Genomic DNA, 24,771 nt, shown 5'->3' with positions numbered 1-24,771 from the left:
AGGAACGTGCCGAATGCAATCTGAGAGAAACACAGGTCATTCTTTGCTCTCTGTGCTGTGAGGGAAGTTAAAGCTGTGGTAGGCAGTTTCATTTTGGGTTAACTGGGCAAAAATCCCATAATAAACTTTTAGCATGTTGTTCTTCAAGTGGTCTAAGAGAACACTAGACTTCTGCACCTCCTCCTGGCTCTGTTGTCAGGCTTTAAAATTCTTGGCCATGACAGGAGGCTTTGGCCAATCACACATCATTTCAGAGAGGACACTCCTGTTGGCTGTCCTGCAAATGCAGTTGTGCGTGCACGTTCCTTCAGTGAAAGCCTGATTCATTGGCAGAGAATCCCGCAGAACAAGTTACTATCCCAGCATCAGCAAAAACTGCCTACACGGCAAAGCAACCTAAAAAAGGAGAACGAACTTACCCAAGTCTGAAAGAGAGTGTGACAATAAACAAACTAAAACGTGTCAGTACTGATGAAGCGTTTCAGAGATGGAGAGAAAACTTTGCTAACAGTTTAGCCTTCTGCTAAGTGGAACCAAACGCTCACATTTGTGGCTTTAAATTCACCTTTGTGTGGCTAGCCAGAGCCTCAAATCATAGTGTGTTCTCTACTTCACTCCCTGGCGCTACAGACCACCACGCCAGCCCCAGAGACTGACCCCCAGTTTGTGTCAGTGTAAACTCCAGCTTTGGGGGACTGGGCTCCCTGCCAGATCACAAGCTTTCTGTTGCTGCCATTACACATGTTGGACCAGTCGCTGCCCACCAGCCTGCTTTGACACCCTTATTTAGGTTTGTGCTGGCCATATTTGAACTTCTACAGCTGCTGACAGAAGCAGAGTGTCTACAGATACCAGACACTTAAATTTACTGCTTCTTTAAACCTTTTCAAGATAATTTTCAACCAGATTTAAGAATTTTGGACAATCATCCAAAATCGTCTTTTTCTTACTTAAGCATTATATAGGTAAGTAAAAAGGTAAGTAGTATACATGTTGTTCCATTCAGAGGTAAGTTTTATGTAGGAATATGTTAATTAGAGGGAGTTAGTTAAATTTACCTTTTGCCAACAGAAAAGTGCAAGTATAAAGTCCAACAAAAGTATGAGGTTTAAAGATTTGTAACATCACAAATGCAGACTTTCACACAGTAGTGCTTGACTCAGTTTGAGAAAATGAACTTAAAGAAATTATATGCATACATGAAATTAGATAAATATATTTGTGTCAATTAAGACTTCAGACACTCAAATTTCAGACTCCTTAATGACTTTTAAGGCCTAATATTTCTATTATTGCATTAAAGACATTTTAAAACTTTTTAAGGACCTGCAGACACCCTGAGAAGGTTCCTCTCCTGAGCTGCTGCCTTCCTGAGAAGCCATCCACAGTGCGAGGTGGAGGGACAGTGGGGTGGCTAGCAAGCTAATTCTTGTCTCATTAATGGTCTGATAAACAGAGAGGGAGCAGGGCAAGGAGGAGCTGAGAGCATCAGCTGTGTGCAACTCTACAGTGAAATTAGATTAACTAAATCAATATGTGAAACACTGGGGGTACTGTATGAAGCATGTGCATATGGCCGTGTCCGCCTGATGGGAGGGGCTTAGGACAGGGAGGAGAGGGTGCAGGATTGAGGTGTCCTTTCAAATTCTGCCTTAAATGTCAATCTAACACTAGAAATAAAGATGATTGCCGAACCTGAATGCATGAATGAATTATGGGAAATGTGGTTCAGTAAGCTAAGTTTGAAATATTAGGAGAAAGGTTTGACGAAAGGTGGCAACATCTCTAAACTGTAGGACTTTATATCATATTTAGATGTACAAAACTTGGACAAATGCTTAAAAACATTAACACTACAATGCCCTGGTGACAGTGCCATTACAATATAATTCAGTGGAATGCCATTACACGCCTTTCCTCTTCCTGAACACCACAACTGTATATTACACAACAGAGTTAACCACAGCTGTTAACAACCATGGCTCGTCCATCTGTCCGTTCCCTGATGCCCTCCCTTCATCAGTCGGGACGACTGTGTGAAGCCGTCTGTAATCAGATTAGGCAGTGACTGGGTGACTGGGGTTTCTGCATCCACCCATCATTCCATCCCACTGTTAGCAACATCTGCGTCATGTGGAGAACCATGTGCACACTGTGAAAAGAGACAGATTAATGTGCTGATGTGTGTGTGTGTGTGCGTGTGTGTGCGTGTGCGCATGTGTGTGTGCGTGTACAAAGAGACCGCAAGCATCACAGCTCTCCATTTATAGTACGCTAACAGGTCGCGTGTTGTTGTGAACAGTCTGTGTTGTCTGTGTCACCTTCATAATTAAGGAGACGCCATGTTCAAAATGTGACACAACACACACACACGCACACGCACACATCCACACAGACACACACTTTAGTCATCCGCTTGTCTGATACAGGTAATATGTACTGCACTGCACCCTGGCAGCACGACTAGGCAATACACGATATATGAGGTACGAAAAAGTTATTGGGTTTTATAATGCCATCTTCACTGATGTATTGTTTATTCAGTCATCATAAAAATATACACAGGCAGTAATAAATAATTTGTGGTGATCACCAAACGAGAGGTGATTATATATGAATAAAAGCTGCAGGAGCAAACAGTGATATTACAAAGAAGGCTTAAATAAAACATCAATGCATCATTTCCAACAGAAAAGGGCAAATATCATTAGCTGCTGTTACACACTGGAAATAGGAAAAAATATGATCACATTTTATCACCAAGCCTGACCCAAAGTGGAGAGTGCATCTTACATCATTAAGAGAAGAGAAGTATATGGTCATCTAGAACATTGGTGCCCAACCTGGGGGGTCCCGTTCTCCACTAGGGGTCACCAAAGCTTGACAAGGGGTCGTGAGGCCTTCTCGATTTTTTATATACACATATTAGAGTGGGCCTACATGTCCACACTTTAGTCATTTCTGTGAAGAAAACTTTATACTTTTGTTAAAGTTTAGATAAGTATTCAAGTTACATAACTCACAGGATAAGGGCACGGTGAAGACCTGAATGTAAGCTATATTCACAGAGCTTCTTCTCTCTGCTAAACAGCCTCCTCCTGCATTAGGAAAGTACACCGATACAAAAACCAGAGAGCTAACAGAACAATGGCCAAGCATCAGGGAGAAGAAAATACTAACTTTAACCCAACTGACTGAAGACAGAAGACTGAAGACTGTGTTATATGAACAGTTCAGGCTGGTGGAGGTGTAATGGTGTGGGGGAGATTTTCTTAGTACCAACTGAGCATGGTTTAAACACCACAGCCTTCCTGAGTATTGTTGCTGACCGTGTCCATCCCTTTATGACCACAGTGTACCCATCTTCTGATGGCTACTTCCAGCAGGATAACGCACCATGTCACAAAGCTCAAATCAAACTGGTTTCTTGAACATGACAATGAGTTCACTGTACTCCAATGGCCTCCGCAGTCACTAGATCTCAATAGAGCACCTTTGGGATGTGGTGGAACGGGAGGTTCATATCATGGATCTGCAGCAACTGTGTGATGTCATCATGTCAATATGGACCAAAATCTCTGAGGAATGTTTCCAGCACCTTGTTGAATCTATGCCACCAAGAATTAAGGCAGTTCTGAAGGCTAAAGGGGTCCAACCTGGTGCTAGCAAGGTGTACCTAATAAAGTGGCCAGTGAGTGTATGTCAGTCACATCAGATTTGGCTTTTCAATTGGCTTTTTCATTGTTCCATCATATTTCTATACAGAGTTCGAGAGTTTGAACAGGGTTCAGCGAGACGTTCAGGGAGACAGCAAAGTTCACGTAGTTTACACAAGCCAAGTTGGCCCTTCAAGCTAATGCACGCTAACTATGCTAACGACAAATTGGAAATGGACGTTTTTTGCTTACATTCGATATGAAACCAAGGCCAGAGACTGTAACATATTAAATTATTGTGAGCCCTAAATTCACAAAGTCTAAGCAGAAGGCTGAAGATAACGTTATCTCAAGGCCTCTCTTCCTCTGGGCAGCTGCCTCCGTCTCACTCAGACTCACCCTGGGTCTGGGTCCACAGCTGCCTGTACTAGAGAGCAGCATGAAAGTGAGGAGTGCTCACTCTGCAGCTATATTTGGAGACCAAATTGTCCTCAGAAGTGCACTGCACAGTGACTGAAAAAAAGACTGCTTGGCTTGAAGAATCTCAGTCACCCAAGGGGTCTCCGACTGAGGATTCAAATCTTCATCTTTAAAGAGGCAGTCCTGTTGAATATGATATTAAAAAAAAACATAAGATATGTCACTTAGTCAGGGGTTGTCAGTTCAGTCAGTGACAGAAAAGGGGTCCCTTATGGTGAAAGGTTGGGAGCCACTGATCTAGAATACCTCTGTAGCTTTAGCAGAGACTGTGCCCTTTGCTTCAGTGTCATTTATCATTGTGTCATTACTGAATCAGAACCTAACAGGTCTAATCTAACAGCTGCACTTTCTGGGGCAGTATGTTAGAGGCGAAGCTGCGCAAAGTCAAAGTCGAACAGAATGCACTTAGATTATCTCCCTCTTGACAGAGAAGCACAAGACAGGGCGCATCCTGGCGATTAGGTGTGCTGAGATAACCCCTGAGACATGGAGTGCATCTCGTTGTGCAGCCTATGGGAGCAGACACATGCGCTCCTCACCTGGTAAAGGGCTCTACAGCCTCTCAGATCCCGCCTGCCACAGCCTGGCCCGATCCATCCCGCCTCAACCCTAATGTCTCATTGGCATTCAGTTACATGCCTGCAGCAAGCGGCGAATGGAAAGCTTGGCGCTAGCTCACCGCTATTAAGATTCTACAAAGCCAGCCGTTCCCCTGCCGCCACAAGCACACAGAGAATCACACGGCCAAGGAATAATAAAAGAGCTGGGGAAGGGGATGAGCGGAACAGCTGGGCCAGCCCGTCACACAGGCAAGACACAGAGACGGGGAGAAAGATTTTGGTGTAAAAATTTGAATGCTCTGCTATTCATAACGTTTATGAGGGCAGCGCTGTTCACACTGCAATATCAGATAATGAAAATTATATACTTCCAAGTGGCTAAATCACCAGTGCAAACGCATAATCGCACTGGCCCCAGTTACCCCCTCCATCCCACCCTCTGTCATCTGCAAAACCACACCGTGACCACTTCATGATGAGCTGTATTACTGGCAAGCCTCCCATCATGAACCACAGAGAGGCAGTGCCCCCGCCGGCCCATCGCCCCTGCCTGTTTATGTCTGCCTATCAACACCCCCCCAGAATCCTAAGCTGCTTGCTAATCACCCTTTGAAAGAGCAGACTAATTCAGATGTCAGGGCCCATTACCTGTGAGCTGTCTAGAGGTGACCTGAGCCCCTATCTTGCAGTGATAAACACCAGTTGGAGGATAACGCACATCTGGATAATAGGAAAGTGGGGAGTGACATGCTGGCCAAGTGTGCAATCACAGAACGCGGCTGAAGAAGGGGGGGGTGGAGAGACGATGGCGTGTAGCAATCATCGTTGCATAAAGATAACGTCCTTCATGACAGTCCTGGGTCAGTCAGCCGCCGTATGGCTGCTGCGCCTGTGGTAAAATAAACAAGGCTCTCAGACTGCAGAATGACTCCTCACCAGCCGTCCCCTCCAATCTCCTCTCAGACGCTGACAGAGACGACGCTCAACCAAGAGACGACCCACAAACCTCCCCCCGCCCACCCTCCCCAATTCAGTTTCACAGTTACAGGATGTGACTGATGCACTCTGGAGCGAGACAGCAGGAAAAGAACAGGGGAAAAAAATCACATTAGGGATAAACAGTTGTATTTTCAGATTGTAGCTTTATCACATGTAGACATCTTTTGGGGATTTTTGAGCTCCTGTTATGATCCTATTTTGACAATTACATATTTAGGGGTTTCTTTGCTTTCCAGGGGATAAAGTGATAACACTAAATCCATTTTTATGACACAACCAGCTTCAGGGGTTGTATGCTGAGTATGTGGACAACTACTGTACGGATGCACAACTCCATTGTAGATATGCGACACATTTTTAGAAAAGAGTGATGAATTTGTATCCCAAGTACAGCACATATCTGACAGCCGCAGTGATGGGCAGATGGGAGCAGAGAAAAGCGGCGCTCGCCACAAAGCAGGCAGAAAGAACAGTGGGTAATGAGGGCAAACAGGATGCAGGTCAAAGCAAAAATAACCACTTTCTGTAGCCATTACTCCTCGTCTATTCACCGAAACCCACCCCCAACTGCAAATTTCCCTCCCCTGCTAGAGCCCTAGATTCAACTAAAATGTAATAAATGATTTTATGACCCCACTAATAAATACATATTTACTGGGACAGGATTAGAATTAGTCATTATATCGCAATATGAGCGCTAACAGGCATTTAAGATGACAGCGCTGCCTTTAATTGGAACAGCGACTGAAGGCACCGAGGAACTGAAATCCCCCAGAACCTCCCACTGATTACAAAAAATATATCCCAGAGGAAATTCAACATACTGTAAACACCCAAATGCTATTTGTATGCTTTACAGCTTTGCGGCCAGTGTTACTGTAAGCTACTATAGACAATGCAATTAGAGAATTAATTCTCCCATGTTAAAGATGCAACTTCCCCCATAATGGGCCGTGTAGCCTAGATTTTTTCAGTTGGAGAGATTAAGGCTTCGCTCATATTACAAGTAAATGTGGCCCAACTCCATTTTTTTTTTTTTTTTTTTTGCTCTCATGTGTCATAGATTGTTTTCAGAGTAGTGAGGACACAGAAATCTGTTTTATTCCCATTCAAATCTGGGCCGCTTACCTATGTGGTCCTACATCTGAGATGCACATATATTAATGTTTTTTCCACGTCTACTTCACTGTGCACATGCAGATCATCCACCATACAGTCAGCGGCAGATTATAAGATAAAAGGCCCCTGGGCTTAAATATGCAAAAGGCCCCCACCTCTCCTACTGAGGACTTAGTTGTTCAGCCCCTTTTGTGTCATTGTTTTGCATCTCCCTGTTGTCACAATGCATCTTTTTGTGGTTTTGTGTCTCTTGTAAGTCAGTGGTTTCCACTCTACATTCAGTGAATGTAGAGTCTGTATATAGAGACTACTCACTCTATATCAGCAGGAAATGGCACCCCAGAAAGAAATCTCAGTGCCGGAAATTCACAGCACTCCAAAATAAGGTGTGAGTTTTACAAATTTGACACATTTGCGAGTCACTTGTGGTCCATTCAGAATGGGCCTGCGACCCACTTTTGGCCCACAACCCAGCAGGGAACCTCTATTCTAAGTTGTTTCTTTGAGGTAATTTTGTGTCCGTTTTGGTTGCTTTGCCCCCTTTCATAGTTAATTTGTGTATCTTTTAATCCCCTGATCAATATGTGTTAATTTGAGTGACATTTTGCAGGTGAGGACCAGTAGAGCCCTCTTTACACTTTAGGCCCGTTCAGTAATCTTTCCATGCATACAGTATTGGGCTGCCATCACCGGACCGTAGACTGCCCCAGTCGCCAGCCAATAGACCCTGACTGCCAAATGCCGTGTGAACAGCTTGCCTACGTTTTGAGTCCAGCCGTGACAGCGCTGTCGTGATGTGTGGACAGAGCTATTGGACTGTAGCCCTGGACATCCTAATGTTTGGAGGAACTGTTCCTCGTGAAACTTTACATCATGGCCCCACCACTCCTGAGTCCTCTCCCAGCCACACCCACACCTTTTTCTCTACAGAACTATTACTAGCTACTAACTACTACTAGCTACTGGAGTGAAAGCCTATTTGTACGACCCATTATCCCAAAATCAAATGCCCATTTCTCTGAAAACATGCTGCACACTCTCCCATACAAAAGCACATGGCTGATTATTATGCATAATGACATTATCTGACCTTTCTACTATGACAATCATTGAAGAAATGCAACTTGTGCCATGTCTTATTTTTCCAGACATTTTCTTCAAATACTTGTTTCACAAATGTGACGTTTCTTGTTATTCTAAGATGCATGTGTGTGATGTTATTGGTTGCACATGAGGCATTTCAGGGCAGACATCCATTCATATTGATGTCAGATATGGGTCACTTCAAATCAGAAGATCAGATCTGGGGAAATAATCAGAAATGAGCATTGAGCCCTGTAATGTGAACATAGCCCATGCTGTGTGCTTGTACCGGTATGACCCCTCCGTCCCCTCACCACCCCCCCTCTGTCTCTCTCTCACACACACACATTGCTCATTAAACGCTGTCACTGTGACCTGTGTACACCACTCTCAGCTCCCTGGATATGCTGTCACCGTAGTATGCCCTATCCAGACGTCTTGCAACTTCCAGTCCTTGCACTGTGTATAAGCTCCACAATTTGCCTTTTCTTTATTTTTTTGTATGCTGACTTCTTTCTATAGGTGGCCTAAGGACAAATGACAAGGATTTCCTTCCAGTTCAGCGCATATAAACAGGGTTTTGGAGGATAAACCCATTTACGCTCAGTTTTACCACCCTTTTTTCTCTTTTGTTCGCAGAATCCAGCAGCGACAAACTGATGTGATTATAGAAAGTGTTTTTAGATGGATGTTTGCAATGTGCTAACATCGACTGGAAATCATGGCTTGCCAGCTGTTCTACCCACCTCTATATCAACAATATGCAACATAAGCCCAGCCGACATCCATGAAGCAACACTGCACATACATTTCACATCTTCAGGGGCAATCATCACGAAACACACTTATAATCAGCTTCCAAATGTAGGGCTCCAACTCCAAATCATCTCATCAGGCATGCTGTTTATGTTGCGCTCGTTGCAGGTGCCGCTGGAGTGTGTGAGAAGAGCAGCGCCAATTTGATTAAAGTGGGAATAATGAGAGTGTGCCGGGGACCGGGAGTCATGCTATGCTTTTGACTGCAGCCTACCGCTTTACTCTAATATCGCCAGTTACCATGCACACACACAGACACAGGCACGTCAGCGGAGTATCCAGCTCTAGTATAGATGAATTATTGAGGACTTGGAGTAGGGTTGGGAGCAACTTTACGCTCGTTTGTTTTGTAGTCGCATTACGCCTCCTCCCACCAACCCCCCCCCCCCTCCTCGTCTGCCCCCACAAACACACTGCAAGGCATGAGAGAGTGTGCTCTCAAATAGGATGCTATGGGATGTTGGCAGCTCTGCTTTGCAACAGCGTTATGGGAAACTGGTGCAGTATTGCACTGCAAAAAAAAGTAATTAATCCGGGTATGGAGTCTTGATATCTTTGCTAAATGCAAACACAGGAGTTGTTGCAGATGCAGATCAACATATGAGATGAAATTCAATAAAATGCATTAACTCCCTCACCTTTGTTAATTGTGTACGTCTGTGTAGGTCTCAGTTTTAATTGAAATTACGTGTCAAGATGGACATTTTGCACAGTGTACTTTTAGATCTGTGTGTGTGTGTGTGTGTGTGTGTGTGTGTGTGAAGTAAGGCAGCAGCACTTCACTACAAGTCTGACAGCTGCCTCAGGCACACACGGGAGATGCTTGATGGGAGTCACAGAGGACAAACAAGCTGTACATCAACAAAATGCTTTGCAGGATGATATAGTGAAAGGCCAAATAGATACAAAAAGCATGGGGTGGTTACAAAGAAAGAAATAAAAAAGGGCAGAAAAATAGACATATACTTCTTTCCAACTATTAGAATTTCACACAAATGTTTAGAAAACTGTGTGTGATCCAGATTTTGAGTGTATTTGAAGGCCTCTCATGACAAATGTGGTTTTATTGGATTTGGTTAAGGGCCTCACAATAAATATGTGATCAAAATGCATCGTCACAAGAATGACAGTATTCAACGGAAGCTCTAAACCACCCTTGTGGCATTTTATTTTTCTGATTCCAAGTGAACGGCGGAGGAAGCACGCAGACAGGCAGCTATGAAAGTCAGTAAGACATTAATGAGGCGAGGTTAGAAGGCTGAGAAAATCCAGCAACAGAACGCCACTTCCGTTACTTGTCATGCTCTGGTGCTGTGGCAACCGTCTTGCCTTTGCAGTTTGACAGTCTTGCTCACGTGTCCCTGTGCTACACAAACAAACCCACGCTGGCTGATGAGCATGGTGACATGCCAGTGGCCTGGTTGTGATCAAGTGTTTTTGCTGCTGTGCGTTTCATCTCAAACACTGGTGGGGGTTAAAAATCATGACTGTCAAATGACCCAATTGCCAGAGGAAAATGTTGGCCAACGTTTCTAAAGTGACATAGTTAATGAGCTGACTTTGTCATTGAGTGGTGGATGGAGTGACACCTGCAGACCACTGTTTGAGACCAACGAACAACAGAATCAGTTGTTTTGAAACATCGGCAACATTTCCAGTTGCAACTGTACTATCATAAATATGGCTGCTTTTAGCCACCAAACATTAGTGTTTTTTTACAACCAGTCACTGTGTTTCCACCAAGGATAGAGACACAAAAAGTGGTTGGTCTTTCCTAAGACATTGCTGCTTTTCCGGCTGGGACTGTGCCACCAAATTCGAGTACTTCAAGCGAAAACATGATCTTTTCCACAACATAACAAAGTGGTTTTTTGCCTTAACCCAACCACATGTTATTTTCAACATTGATGCTACACAATAACATACAAATGAAACATACCCATGGTTTTCAGAAATGTACAATGCCAAATATAGCTCTAGCGAAAGGTCAGTCAGGAAGACAATACTTTTCATGCTCAGGCTCCAAGTTCTTTCTCACCCTGCAATTCACTCCTTACATGTTTGCTCACTCATTGTCTCTAGGTGTCATTGTCTGGGTCTGTCGATTGAGTCATCAGCTGATTCACAATCAACCAAAAGCACAGTGACACACCTTGTCCGAAATCCTATTATCTTACTGCTCCTTATTTTCAATGTTTCTTTCTCTGCCGTAGTTCTTTCTTGCTGCCATCGTCGTGCCCTCCACCTCCCCATCACCACCCAGTCTTTACGGATTCATCATCCTCAACCAATTCAGCAGTCATCAGCCTCAGAGTCATCAGCCACCACCACTACCACCACCAGTGTCTGGGGATTTATCCTGCTGCCACAAAATATCTCCCTCTGGTGTCCAAGCGCCATAGACTTATGTTAAATCCTAATCAGCACAAATCATCTATTAATTTGTATACTCATGTTCTGTATTAAATATTATCTTAACTTCACTCTCCTGTCTCTCCTGATTGAACATTTATTCTGGCAGTTGGGTTGAATCCCTGGGGTCAGCCCTATGTTCCCACAGTCCTATGCTCCCACATTTCTAAGACTTTTCTCAAAATTAGGTGTTGTTTTCCTACATTTCCTTTCAATTTACAGTGGTGTGAAAAAGTGTTTGCCCCCTTCCTGATTTCTTACTTTTTTGCATGTTTTCCGCACTTAAATGTTTCAGATCATCAAACAAATTTAAACATTAGTCAAAGATAACACAAGTAAACACAAAATGCAGTTTTTAAATGAAGGGTTTTATTAATGAGGAAGAAAAAAATCCAAAGCTACATGGCCCTGTGTGAAAAAGTGTTTTCCCCCTAAACCTAATAACTGGTTGGGCCACCCTTAGCAGCAACTACTGCAATCAAGCGTTTGCGATAACTTGCAATGAGTCTTTTACAACGCTGTGGAGGAATTTTGGCCCACTCATCTTTGCAGAATTGTTGTAATTCAGCCACATTGGAGGGTTTTCAAGCATGAACCGCCTTTTCAAGGTCATGCCACAGCATCTCAATAGGATTCAGGTCAGGACTTTGACTAGGCCACTCCAAAGTCTTCATTTTGTTTTTCTTCAGCCATTCAGAGGTGGACTTGCTGGTGTGTTTTGGATCGTTGTCCTGCTGTAGAACCCAAGTTCGCTTCAGCTTGAGGTCACGACCAGATGGCCGGACATTCTCCTTCAGGATTTTTTGGTAGACAGCAGAATTCATGCTTCCATTTATCACAGCAAGTCTTCCAGGTCCTGAAGCAGCAAAACAGCACCAGACCATCACACTGCCACTACCATATTTTACTGTTGGTATGATGTTCTTTTTCTGAAATGCGGTGTTACTTTTACGCCAGATGTAATGGGACACAGACCTTCCAAAAAGTTCAACTTTTGTCTCGTCAGTCCACAGAATATTTTCCCAAAAGTCTTGGGGATCATCAAGATGTTTTCTGGCAAAAATGAGACGAGCCTTAATGTTCTTTTTGCTTAGCAGTGGTTTTCGTCTTGGAACTCTGCCATGCAGGCCATTTTTGCCCAGTCTCTTTCTTATGGTGGAGTCATGAACACTGACCTTAACTGAGGCAAGTGATGCCTGCAGTTCTTTAGATGTTGTTGTGGGGTCTTTTGTCACCTCTTGGATGAGTCGTCGCTGCGCTCTTGGGGTAATTTTGGTCGGCCGGCCACTACTGGGAAAGTTCACCACTGTTCCGTGTTTTCGCCATTTGTGGATAATGGCTCTCACTGTGGTTCGCTGGAGTCCCAAAGCTTTAGAAATGGCTTTATAACCTTTTCCAGACTGATAGATTTCAATTACTTTTTTTCTCATTTGTTCCTGAATTTCTTTGGATCTCGGCATGATGTCTGTAGCTTTTGAGGATCTTTTGGTCTACTTCACTTCGTCAGGTAGGCCCTATTTAAGTGATTTCTAGATTGGGAACAGGTGTGCAGTAATCAGGCCTGGGTGTGGCTACAGAAATTGAACTCAGGTGTGATCAACCACAGTTATGTTTTAACAGGAGCTGGGGGACAAACACTTTTTCACACAGGGCCATGTAGCTTTGGATTTTTTTCTTCCTCATTAATAAAACCCTTCATTTAAAAACTGCATTTTGTGTTTACTTGTGTTATCTTTGACTAATGTTTAAATTTGTTGGATGATCTGAAACATTTAAGTGTGGAAAACATGCAAAAAAGTAAGAAATCAGGAAGGGGGCAAACACTTTTTCACACCACTGTAAGCCCTATCCTCCCACAAGATTTTTGGAAGCACCTTATAGTAAATGAATGAATGAGTAATTTTATTTCGATCAGCAGCAGCAGAAATCGTCACAATCACAATCATTACAAGAAAAAATAAAACAGGCTGATCGAAAAGGGTTTCGGCTGAAGCAGATCTTATAGATACCGAACCCTTGTTTTCATTTCCTTACGTCAGACAAACAAAACCAGATAAGTACAAATACACATACGGTATACACATGTAATACAATCACATGCTACATATATGTATATACATACCTACATACACATACATACAGAGCTGTGGGAACATAGGCACGCTCCCGAATCCCCAGCACCTGCTTGGCGTAAGCCTCAAAGTCGAGGCTCCCACCCTTTTTTTTGTTTCCATTTCCAGGCAGCTATTCAGTATAAAAATCAAGATGCAGAGAGCTAAAACTTGAGTTAACTAATCCATCTGAATGAGCATCACGTCTGCTTTTACTTTTCTCAGATTTGCGTTGTCATTGTGTGGAAGTGCACTTGTGAGTGGAAAAATCGATGCTTTATTGCCACACAATAATAACTATGACAACAATAAAAGCAGACATGGTATCTACCTAAATAGAGGTTTCTGCTGGGTGATTTTCATTATGGTAGTGAAATGAAGTGAAAACAGAGGAGGCCTGGAAGGTAGGGAAAACACACTGAGCAATCTGAAACACTACAGCACGCTTTAGAAAATGGTAAGCAGTGATAAAGAGTATACATATTTGCAGGTAATGGGCTGAAACATTGAAAAACACTGGCATGGTCCTTTAAGCTCTTTCATATACAGTAGAGGCACATCAGAGCCGTGGTGTTTCAATAAATACAGCAGCAGAACAGCGCCTGATGCAACATTCTGCTTAAATTTCATATAAGTGTGTAGTAGAGGTTTGCCAAGTTTCATTTTTAAACTCTGTGTTACCTACAGTGTAAATTATTAATGAGGCACATGAGAATTCACCACCACCCACAGTTTATTGTGTGCACGGTAATTATTTTATCTACGTGTCTTATTTCTTCATTCAGCCTTTATCTTGCCAGTTGGCACCGATGAGATTAACAATGTTTTTTTTCCAAGGGACGCCTGGCCCAGAAAGCATTATCAAGACAGTTGTAGACAACATACAGCAACATGCATACTAGGCAACAGCACAATTAAAATCACAAAGAGATGCAGAAGTAGCTACATAAGCACTTAACAGTCGATAATTCAATAGCAGAGCAGCAGGATCAGTGCCCAAGCCTAAATAGATTTTAGCAAAACAAAGCATTGCCGGTGTCTTATTGAATCCAGGCCTGGCCCAAATGCATTCCTCCATTCTCGGCTGAGATGGACGTTATAGTGCAACAACACATCTTTCAGTGTAATGAAAGGCATTCATTTTTAAAGGTCCCATATTATGCTTATATTTAGGTTTATACTTGTATTTTGGGTTTCTACTAAAACATGTTTACATGTCGTAATGTTCAAAAAACCCTTTTTTTCCCCCTCATACTGTCTGCCTGAACATAGGCCTACCTGTAATCCCTCTCTGTCCTAAACGTTCTGTTTTTCTACCTTTATAAAACATTTAATTGGAGTTACATTGCTAGGCAACAGCTTGGGGCCATGTTTGCTTCCTGTCAGCAAATGTCAATCACATACACAGCAAAAGATTGCAACAAGAAACACAAAATGACCCATTTAGAATATTTATGTTTCAAACAGTCTATATAGGTGAGCTTGGGACATCACAAATGCACAGAAATCCTGACGGCGCCTACAAAGGCACAGTTTCTGAATTTGAACTGTGTGCATTTCTCTGTGGACTGATACTCTCACAGTATGTATATGGCACCTATGTCTGCTTTATTTCTAAAAATACATGGAAATCTGACTTTTCACAATACGGGACCTTTAAGGATTCTACCGTTTGTTGAGTTTGAGTCGCAGGGTGGAGAATTGATCAGTCACTCAGTTTGTGATTGGACTCATCAGAGCTGATCAGACGAATGGATCAGATTAAAGAAGCAGCTGCTGCAGAGGCAAGTGAAAGCAAACTTTTAGACCCAGAGCTGGACCAAGGGGGGCACGGTTTCTATGGGAACACAGCAAGTTTGATCTCAAGTTGGTTGAAAAAACAATGAACACAAAAATGACAGTGCTGTTGTTCTTAGAAACAGAACAATTGATTATGAATTACTGAACACTTAAGTTTCACTTTGACTACACCTGGCGTTCTGCTGCTCCAACTGCAGGAGTGTGGTGTTCTGAATAACCAGAGTGTGGTGCTCTGAATTACTAGAGTGTGGTGCTCTGAATCAGAGTCCTGGACTGGGTCGGGTACCCGCAAAAACAGCTGATTTGCGGGTGGTTTTTAAAAAAAATGTTTTTCCCGGGTTCGGATCTGGGTGGAAAAAATAACATGCGGGTCGGATCGCGGGTTTTAGATAAACACATCAAAATTAATATAAAATACTAAACTACAGATAACTATCTTGGTCATTATTTACTCTCTGAGGATCGCTTCCGCTATTTCACAACGGTCACTGGTTCAGCTGTTTACATGTGTTTCACCATCTAATAACACAATTTGTGATTGGACGAGAGAATCAACATAGCTGCCACCGTCTAACAAGCGCCGCTTCCAAAACAGTAAATAATTATTTAGGTATTTAAGAAATAAGTGGATAAAACGTACAACTATCACTTTATAATGTTTCTTAAGTGTTTCCCTGATGGATTACTTCTCTCCTCGATGGATTCTAAAAACATGTGATGGCTCGTAACTGCTGAACGTCGCTCTGGACAGAAAGTAAGTCTGTTATTACGCATGTAAAGTTCCTTTACATAAATTAAAAGTTTAAAAGCAAACGTACCAAACGTAACAAACGAGTGCTTTTACACTCATATGGGAGCAGAACCCAGAGGGTTGATGATGGAGCTGAAGTCAGGTTTTTATTGTGAGAGCTGCTTCATTCAGGTCGTTGTTTACTCACTGGCACCTTAACTGTGGCGATATGCTGTTCAATATTCAGCCAATATGACCCAAAATGATTACTTTAAATCCGGGTTACGGGTCAGGCTGCGGGTTGTGTTTCAACGGGTTGGACTGGGTTGCGGTACTAATTGGCCTGATGCGCAGGTTTGCGGTTCGGGTGCGGTTTTGTATGTCCCCGGGTCGGGGCGGGCGGATCTTGAAAATTGGACCCGTGCAGGATCTCAGCAGTGCTCCGACTTAATGGTCCAGCTCCAAAAATGGAACATGAATATACAAATAAATGAAAGTGTGGAAAACCTTGCTATGCACCTTTTGTGACATAATAACAGCTTATGGACACATTTTCTTATTATAGATAAATTATAGACCTACATAAATGCTCATAGTAATAGGCTCTGAATATGAGACAATGCCTGAAAGAGCGCTGTGAAAAGAAAAAAAAACAATCTGAATATCGGAATCCCAAAATTGAAAACTGAATACCAACACAATGAACAAATATTCAGTTTCAGTTTAACTGAATTTGCATAAAAACACTCATAATCACTTAAGAAAGAGCTCATTCAGCCTTAAATTACTTCATTATGAGTTCCGTGCCAAAGGCGCTGTGTACATGATGGCTCTCCTGCTCCATTCAGCTGATTGTCAGAACCATCTCTAAGGCGAGAACAGATGTCTCTAGTTATTTGACCAGGCTCTCTGGGCTGCTGTATTCCCACTCTCGCTCTCAATCCCCCCCCCCCCCCCCCTTTTTGCGGCCGACTACAAATCTCTTCGCAGTGACAAAGCATTGCCTGTCAAGAGGATGATTCCATTGAGAGGCACTTCCTGATATGAGAGGTGCATTAATGTGATTAACCCACACACACTATTGCCGTTTGATACAGGGGCTTAGGGGCTCATGTCACTCTGCATTCTTCTCTATTGGCATGATCAGCAGGTAACAGAAAATATGACGATGTGTGAGCAGAAGCAGGAAACTCAAAACAAATTGCTATCAATTGCAGAATCCACTGCGGCTTTACACAAATTCAGTCATGCAATTTGACTTCAAAATTCAAAGCTAATTAAGAGTGGAATTTGCCTCAGAAACACAGAAGCTTACAGAAACCAATGAGTTACGCCACTGTGTGGAGTTAATATGTTCTCATTATCACATCAGCAATTATCAACCATTAAAATCAATAAAGCTAAAATGACTTCAAATAAAAAGGCTGTTATTCCAACGCCCCAAAGGTGTTTGAGTAATTCAATTAAATACCAGTTTATTTAAACATAACTGCAATCTGGTGACTACAATTAGATGACTAGATTTAATATCAGAAAACCAATTCCAACTGACTAGGACACAATCAGCTGTAGAAGCAATGTAATCAAGAGGGCCAGCCAGGTCATCAAAATAAAATGTTGACATTGTACATTTCTGCAAACCACAGATTTGTGGAGTAGGAGGTGTTGGTGGTGACACCTAGGTGAGGCGGCCAAGACCACCGTTTAAGACCAGCTAACACCCAAACAACATTTGTGTGAAAGACACATGCAGGTAGTGAATGGGCTGAAAAATAGGCCCTATGTGGGACTGTTCACAGGTCCCATAACGGCCCCAATTTTCCACAAGGGTTGATTAACCGAAGTGAGCCCCAGATTAGATGCCCATTTGGTCCCATACACAGTTGGTACCCAGGTAGCCCATGTGGAGCCCATTCAGGGAAACCCACCCATGTGGTCCATTGGCATGGGGTCAATATGGAACTCATGGACAATCCCATATAGGGCCAGTCTTCCAGCCCATTTAGTACCCACATGGGCCCCACATACAAATGTTGGCTGGGCAATAAAAGCGGGTGCAGAGTTTGGGAAATGTCCAGCCATGTGTGTCGTGAGAGAAGCAGGTATTTTTTTAACTGGGGTTCGGGACATGTCCGGCCATGTTTGTTGCGATAAAAGTGTGTGTTTATTAATTGAGAGGATGTGACATTTTCAGTGTCCACAACTGCCTGTACTGAAGAGCAGCGTAAAAGCGAGGAGCACTCACTCTGAAGCTAAATCTGGAGAACGAAACATCCCCAGAAGTACACTGCACACTGTAGGACTAAATAAACAATCCGAAAAAAGATTGCTTGACTTCAAGGAATCTCACTCGACTGAGAGGTCATTGACTGATGATTTGAATCTCTGACTTTCAGAGGGCAGCCCTCATATTTTTTAACCAGAGGTTGTGACATTTCCAGCCATTGCCTGCCATGTTTGAAGCAACCAAAGCGGGCACTTTTTATCATGAGCTTGGGACATATCCAGCTGTGTTAAACTGAATTATAAAGAAACATATATTTTCAACATATTTGCTACATTTGAAAGGTACAAATGCAACATCTGTGGTTGGCAGAAACATACAATGCCAAAAAAAATTCTATCAATTGGGCTGAGAGGGCTTGTATACGTGTTTCATGCAGTCACACCGCTAATAATCATCAGAAATACGAAAGAACTGTGCGCTGCACTGCCAAATTATTAATCTGATGTCAGCACCATCATCTGTTCAGCTGCATATAAATGTCTACAGGTTGTATGTGTGTTTTGATTGCAGAGTGATTGAAGCTGAAAACATATAGGGGGCACAGCAGAAAATAACCGAGCGGCGGAAACAGAATTCTGAGATGCCATTCATGAACCTTTTCATCAGGCATCTTTTCCGATCCTTAGCTGGAGGTACCGGCAGAAATAGATTCCTGTACCGAGCACAGAGCTACTGAGCTTTTAATAGAGGTATCTACCAGCTTAATCAAAGATACCAGGGAAATGGGCACATTCACCTCACGGTACATTGTGAAGTCTTGGCGAGAACGTCTTTATTTCAAAGCAATATGTATGTGAGGACGTATGCATGTTAAAGAAGCCTCTTGGCAGTCCCTGGAGGATATACGATGCGCCAGAAGCAGCAGAAAAGTAAGTGAAGTGCTGTGTGCAACTCTCATATTCTGTTCGATCAATGGCTAAGATAGATAATAGCCTCCATAGAGACTTGCATCCTGTCTCTCTCTCTATCCACGCCTCGAATCCCCATTTCTACTTTTGCATCTCTGCACACTCTCCCCTCCTAGCTCCTCCCCAGCTGTCAGTGGCAGGAGCAGCACGGGAAGCACACCAGCTCCAGAGGGCAAGGCAGGCAGAGCGCAAGAGGATCTCGGGGAAGAGCACGGGGGAACATCTGGTAGACCCAGAGAGCCTGTCCGTCGCTGCCGGCCGCCGTCATGTCACCGCAGATTCCCGGGCTTCCTGGTAACAGCTGATCCTCTAGGCCCACTGCCTCCATCAGAGTGGAGAAAATCCACTCGCTAACTCAATTATGCAAGAGGTGTGAATTAAACATGAGGCTACCACACAGGAATGTATACACACACACACACACACACACACACAGCGCAGACGGACACACATGCACAATATGTAATCACACAATGTAACAACCCCATCTGTATGCTGACGCCAGAGGGGATTTGTGAGGCCTTTTTTTGCAAGCAGAACATTGAAAAGCGGATCCACGCTGGTTGTAACATCACACACGACTGAAATAGAATATGGACAAATAGGCCAGACAGATAAGAGTGACGGTGAAGAAATAGGCGATGAAGAATTTTGCCATCTTTGCCACCTTTTACTTCCCTGAGAGCTTTTAAGGGGAAAAAAAAGAGCCGTGTGTGGGAGTTAAGCCTGGAGCCAAAGGCAGAGCCGATTTTCTCCCCATCTCTCTTTATGTCTCTCTCCCCATGCTTCTTCTCTCCCTCTTGTTTCTTTGTGTCTCTTTCTCTCTCCTTCCTCTCTGCCCTTTATTAATCATCCTTGGTTAGTGGGGCAGAGAGTGTGGTGTTAGGAGCTCAGGGGAGTTTAGAGCCATGAAATACGCACACCTTCATGTGCATGCACACTAATAGGCACAGGGCTCATAAATCTAGCCAAACATTTTTTTCTTTCATCTCTTCTTTGCTTATAAAAGATAGAAAAATCAATAAAATATTAATATAGGAAAGAAAAAAAATGTAGAAAAACTCCAAGGAATGACTACACACACCATAAGTGGGCATGTGCACACACACACAGCTGATCTTCAGGGATCCTGGCCTGAGGTCCTGGGGCTCAGCTGCTGCTGCTGCTGATGTAACCTTTTGAACAGTCTCAGTTGTTGTTTAGACATTCCAGCTTCGGCATAGAAGCAAAGTAGGGCCATCTCGCTCACCCACAAACACACAACTGTATCTCCAGAGCCAGTAAACCCTTCACCTGAGGACCTCTGCTTGGGTCAGAACCACTAGAGTAAAGCCATCACACAATGTCTCATTATCAGAGTGTTTGGATGTTGCAGCCAGCAGACTTGGAGAGCTGGAATGATAGGATGACAGTGTACAACACAGATAACCACTCTGCCGTCTGTGGCCAATGGGCAGCGGGAGTAGCCTGAATAATGGAGGATGTAATTAGGCCTTATTTCTATGCATGTAAGTGCACTTAGCTGAGATGGCTCCAACTGGGCTACATGCCCTTATTACCATTATCACTATTCGATCTCCCTGAGAAAGTGGTGAGAGAATTGGCCAATTAGATGTTATGGGACAGTCGAGGTTTACAGTGGAAGTCTGGGATGTCCCTTGGGAAGTGCACAGGGATGTAGTGATGGGCAGAACTCACTTTATTCACATGTTTTACTCTATTTTCCAACGGTTTAGTCAACTTTAGCTGACATGTATGCATTTATGTATTCATGAATGGATTACTGAATGGGCTCGAGCCCCAGTGGCCCAAAGTGTCAGGGGGCCCCCGGGGCTTTTACTCACAAAATGTCACTCAAATTAGCATGTAGCGACCAGACTAAAAATGACCACAAGGAAACATAAAACGATGACAAAGGTCAAAAAAAGACCACGGAGAGACACAAAACGACTATAAAGGGCTGCAAATAGACACAAACAGGCTCACTTTGACTACAAAAAGGGGCAAAACAACCACAAAGAGACAGTAAATGACTACAAAAAGATTCAAAATGACCACAAAGAAATGGAAAGCAACTAGAAAGAGTCTCAAAATGACTAAAAAGGGATTCAAAATGATTTCAAAGAGATGGAGAGCAACTACACAGAGGCACAAAATGACAAAACAGAGGGGCAAAACAACCACAAAGAGACAGTAAACGACTACAAAAAGATTTAAAATGACCACAAAGAAATGGAAAGCAACTAAGAGTCACAAAATGACTACAAAGAGGGGCAAAGCAACTACAAACATACTCAAAATGACCTCAAAGGGATTCAAAATGACTTCAACGAGATGGAAAGCAACTCCATAGAGACACAAAACGACTATAAAGGGGTACAAAACGGCTGCAAAGAGACACAAAGAGGCTCACCTTGAATACGAAAGAGGGCAAAACAACGACAAAGAAGTGGTAAACGACTACATAAAGATTCAAAATGACCACAAAGAGATGGAAAGAAACTACACAGAAACACAAAATGACAAAAAAGGGGGGCAAAACAACCACAAAGAGACAGTAAACGACTACAAAAAGATTCAAAATGACCACGAAGAAATGGAAAGAAACTACAAGGAGTCTCAAAATGACTACAAAGAGAGGCAAAGCAACTACAAACATGCTCAAAGTGACCTCAAAGAGATGGAAAGCAACTACATAGAGACACAAAATGATTATAAGAGGGTGCAAAACGGCTACAAAGAGGCTCATCTTGACTATGAAAGAGGGCAAAACAACAACAAAGAAGCGGTAAACGACTACATAAAGACTCAAAATGACCACAAAGAGATGGAAAGCAACTATACAGAAACACAAAATGACAAAAAAGGGGGCAAAACAACCACAAAGAGAATAAAGATTCAAAATGACCACAAATAAATGGAAAGCAACTACAAAGAGTCTCAAAATGACCACAAAGAGATTCAAAATGGTTTCAAAGAGATGGAGAGCAACTACAAAGAGTCTCAAAATGACTACAAAGAGGGGCAAAGCAACTACAAATACCCTCAAAATGACTACAACAAGATTCAAAATGATTTCAGAGAGATGCAAAACAACTACAAAGAGTCTCAAAATGACTGCAAAGAGGGGCAAAGCAACTACAAACATACTCAAAATGACCTCAAAGGGATGCACAATGACTTCAAAGAGATTGAGAGCAACTACACAGAGGCACAAAATGACAAAAAAGGGCGGCACAACAACCACGGACACAAAAAGGAACTGAAACAAAACCACAGAGAGATGTGTAATGAATACAAAAGGATGCAAAGAAGCTAAACAACGAGAAAGTCTGTGTGTCCTGCTTCTACGTGGGAGAGGTGGTGGGGCCTTTTGCATGTCTGTGCCCAGGGGCCCATTGTTTTATAATCTGCCCATGTATATATCACAGAGGAACATATAAACCTATATATATATATATATATATATATATATATATTAATTTGGGGATGTTTGTCTTGAGATGATCTCAGACTGGCAGATATATCTCTCTACACTGCTGTGTGTGTGTGTGTGTGTGTGTATGTGTGTGTGTGTGTGTGTGTAATCATAAGGGTAGATGCCACATATCAAAACGCTCATCTTACAAACAGATCTCAGGTGACACACACAGCAGCAGTGGGGAAAGAAAGCAGAGGGAGAGTGGGTGGAGGACGCACCTGGTTTGACCGTCTTCAGGCGAATCGGCTCCCGAAAGTGGCGTATGACAGCCAGGGTGTCGCGGTTTGTAAGTCCACTGACGGGCGTCCCGTTCACCTCCAGCAAAACGTCCCCGTAGTAGGGCAGCTTCCCGACGTGACACACCAGCACGTCCAGCTTCATCTGGCCCAGGTAGGGGAACTGTCCCAGCTCTGCTCCCCCCAGGACCTCCACCACGGAGCCAAAGTCCCCCAGGTTCCCCCATGACACCGCGCACTCCACCACTTTACTGGACCAGTGTTTCTTCTTCTTCAGCGTCCTGGACATGGTTACTCCCTTTTTTTTGTTTGTGTGTCGAACAACTAAACTGGTTACAGTCGCCTTTGGGTTTGCTGTTGTTAAATGAACGCGGAGTGACGCGGCCTAATAAACCCTCCTGAGTTATTCTCCCGACCTGCTGCTGCTGCTGGAGATTTCATCTTCCTGACATTTAGGAGGCTGAATTCACCCCGTCAGTCCGCCGCTCGGGTCTGTCATGCCACGGGTTTGTGCTCCGGTGTGCGCACGCTTGCCTGGGTCGCAATAATTCCAAGCGCTCCTTGTGCGTAAAACAGGAGAGCTGATATCGGCGAGGTTGTTAAAAGGGGAATAATTCAGGTTTCACGCTCTCCATCGGTGCTCTGGAACCATATCCGCGCTCTGCTTCGCCTCCTGAGGAGTCTCCCGACGCCGAGCAGTCCAAACTAAATGTAAACACAGAGTATTTTACTCACACGGCGGCAGACTGTGGAGTGTCTGACGCTGAAATGTAGTGCGTCAACGAGAAATCCCTCATATACCTGTGGGCAGGCTGAGAATACAAGTCGGGTGGCAGCGATCACCGGTTGGCGGTTTATGCGGTTGAGATCCAGCCCATGGTGACTGAGCTGTGAGACATCTGCGAGCGTTTGTCTGCTACAGGTTTGAACACACCTGGCACCGCCAAGAGAGATGTTGCCAAGCTCCGAAACGCCCCTTTTACGCTCAGCAGTGTTTTGTAGACGCTCATGCTGGCTCCATCCTCCGGTGTGCTGTGGTACTAAAAAAACATACTGTGAGTGTGATTTCAGTAATGCTCACTGTAACTTCTTGTCATTTAAATCCATTTCTAATATATATATCAACCATGTTTATGTGCGTTAAAAAATACAGGACTTGTATTTAATATCAGTTGGAATAAGCGTCTAACTAAAAATACACAGAGCATGTAATACTAATATTAAGCGTGCAGCACAAATTACACCTAATTAAGACTCCTAATTTGTACAGAGTGAGGTAAGTACTTTTGGGGAGGACATCCGGGTTGATCATAATAAGTGTCTCTACAGCGCCACCTACTGGCACAGTCAGATAGATCAAAGTAATTTGCTGCTCCAGTTCATCCCTCCCGCGGGTCTTTGATTTACACTTGCATACCTGCATACCTTCACGCTTAAGTGCATCCAACTGCATTTCTGCATGTATGAGCTATTAGAGGATGACTGATCTGATCTTAGCGTTGATTATCACCAGATTGTTATCTTTGTTTTTCCAAATGCTGAGAGTAGCCTCAGTGATTTGTTCATGCATATATTATCATCATATGTGGGTCTAGTGCAGATAATCTGACCTTTAATTACGGGGGAAACTCCCACCTATATTCAGAGCCTACATATGTAATGGCCTGGGAGCACAGGTTTTGCATGAGCTGGTATATTTACATGAATTTATGTTTGTTTGTGTCAAACTATTTATGAATTATAACATCTCCAGGCAGTGATTATATTATATACTGGGGGCAAATATCCCCCCTAATATGAATATAAATGGGAAAAAAAGGTTATGCTTCAACAGGCAAGCATGTAACGCTGTCCAAAATAATAATAAGCAAATGTAATCATAATCATAAATGAACTTAACACATTGCAATTATTATTACTACTGGTCCCAGTATTGTGGTGTACTGCAGCTCTGCATGTTAATTGTGCTAGTGGTGTTGCCGTACCCCAGTGGAAGCTGCTGTGGGTGGGAACAATCAATGTCAAACACTGCTGTCTCTCTATTTCATCACTTTTTAATGTATTAAAGGAGCAGTGTGTAAAATTTAGGGGAT

General features: G+C 43.2%; 1 protein-coding gene across 2 annotated transcripts in view; it reads right to left on the bottom strand.

Annotated features, from left to right (window-relative positions):
- The window catches only part of magi3b (membrane associated guanylate kinase, WW and PDZ domain containing 3b), a 233,870-nt gene extending 210,166 nt beyond the window's left edge, over window positions 1–23,704 (bottom strand). For both annotated transcript variants that reach the window (XM_078170440.1, XM_078170438.1), the window contains exon 1: window positions 22,661–23,704. In XM_078170440.1, coding sequence (XP_078026566.1) covers window positions 22,661–22,967 — 307 coding nt within the window. In that variant the 5' untranslated portion in view covers window positions 22,968–23,704. The remainder of the gene's footprint in view (window positions 1–22,660) is intronic.
- Window positions 23,705–24,771: the final 1,067 nt, after the last annotated feature.

The sequence above is a fragment of the Epinephelus lanceolatus genome, chromosome 1 (genome assembly GCF_041903045.1).
Source record: "Epinephelus lanceolatus isolate andai-2023 chromosome 1, ASM4190304v1, whole genome shotgun sequence".
In the NCBI taxonomy this organism is placed as follows: Eukaryota; Metazoa; Chordata; class Actinopteri; order Perciformes; family Serranidae; genus Epinephelus; species Epinephelus lanceolatus.
Note: the sequence above shows the minus strand (reverse complement) of the source record. Positions and strands in the feature narration are given on the sequence as shown.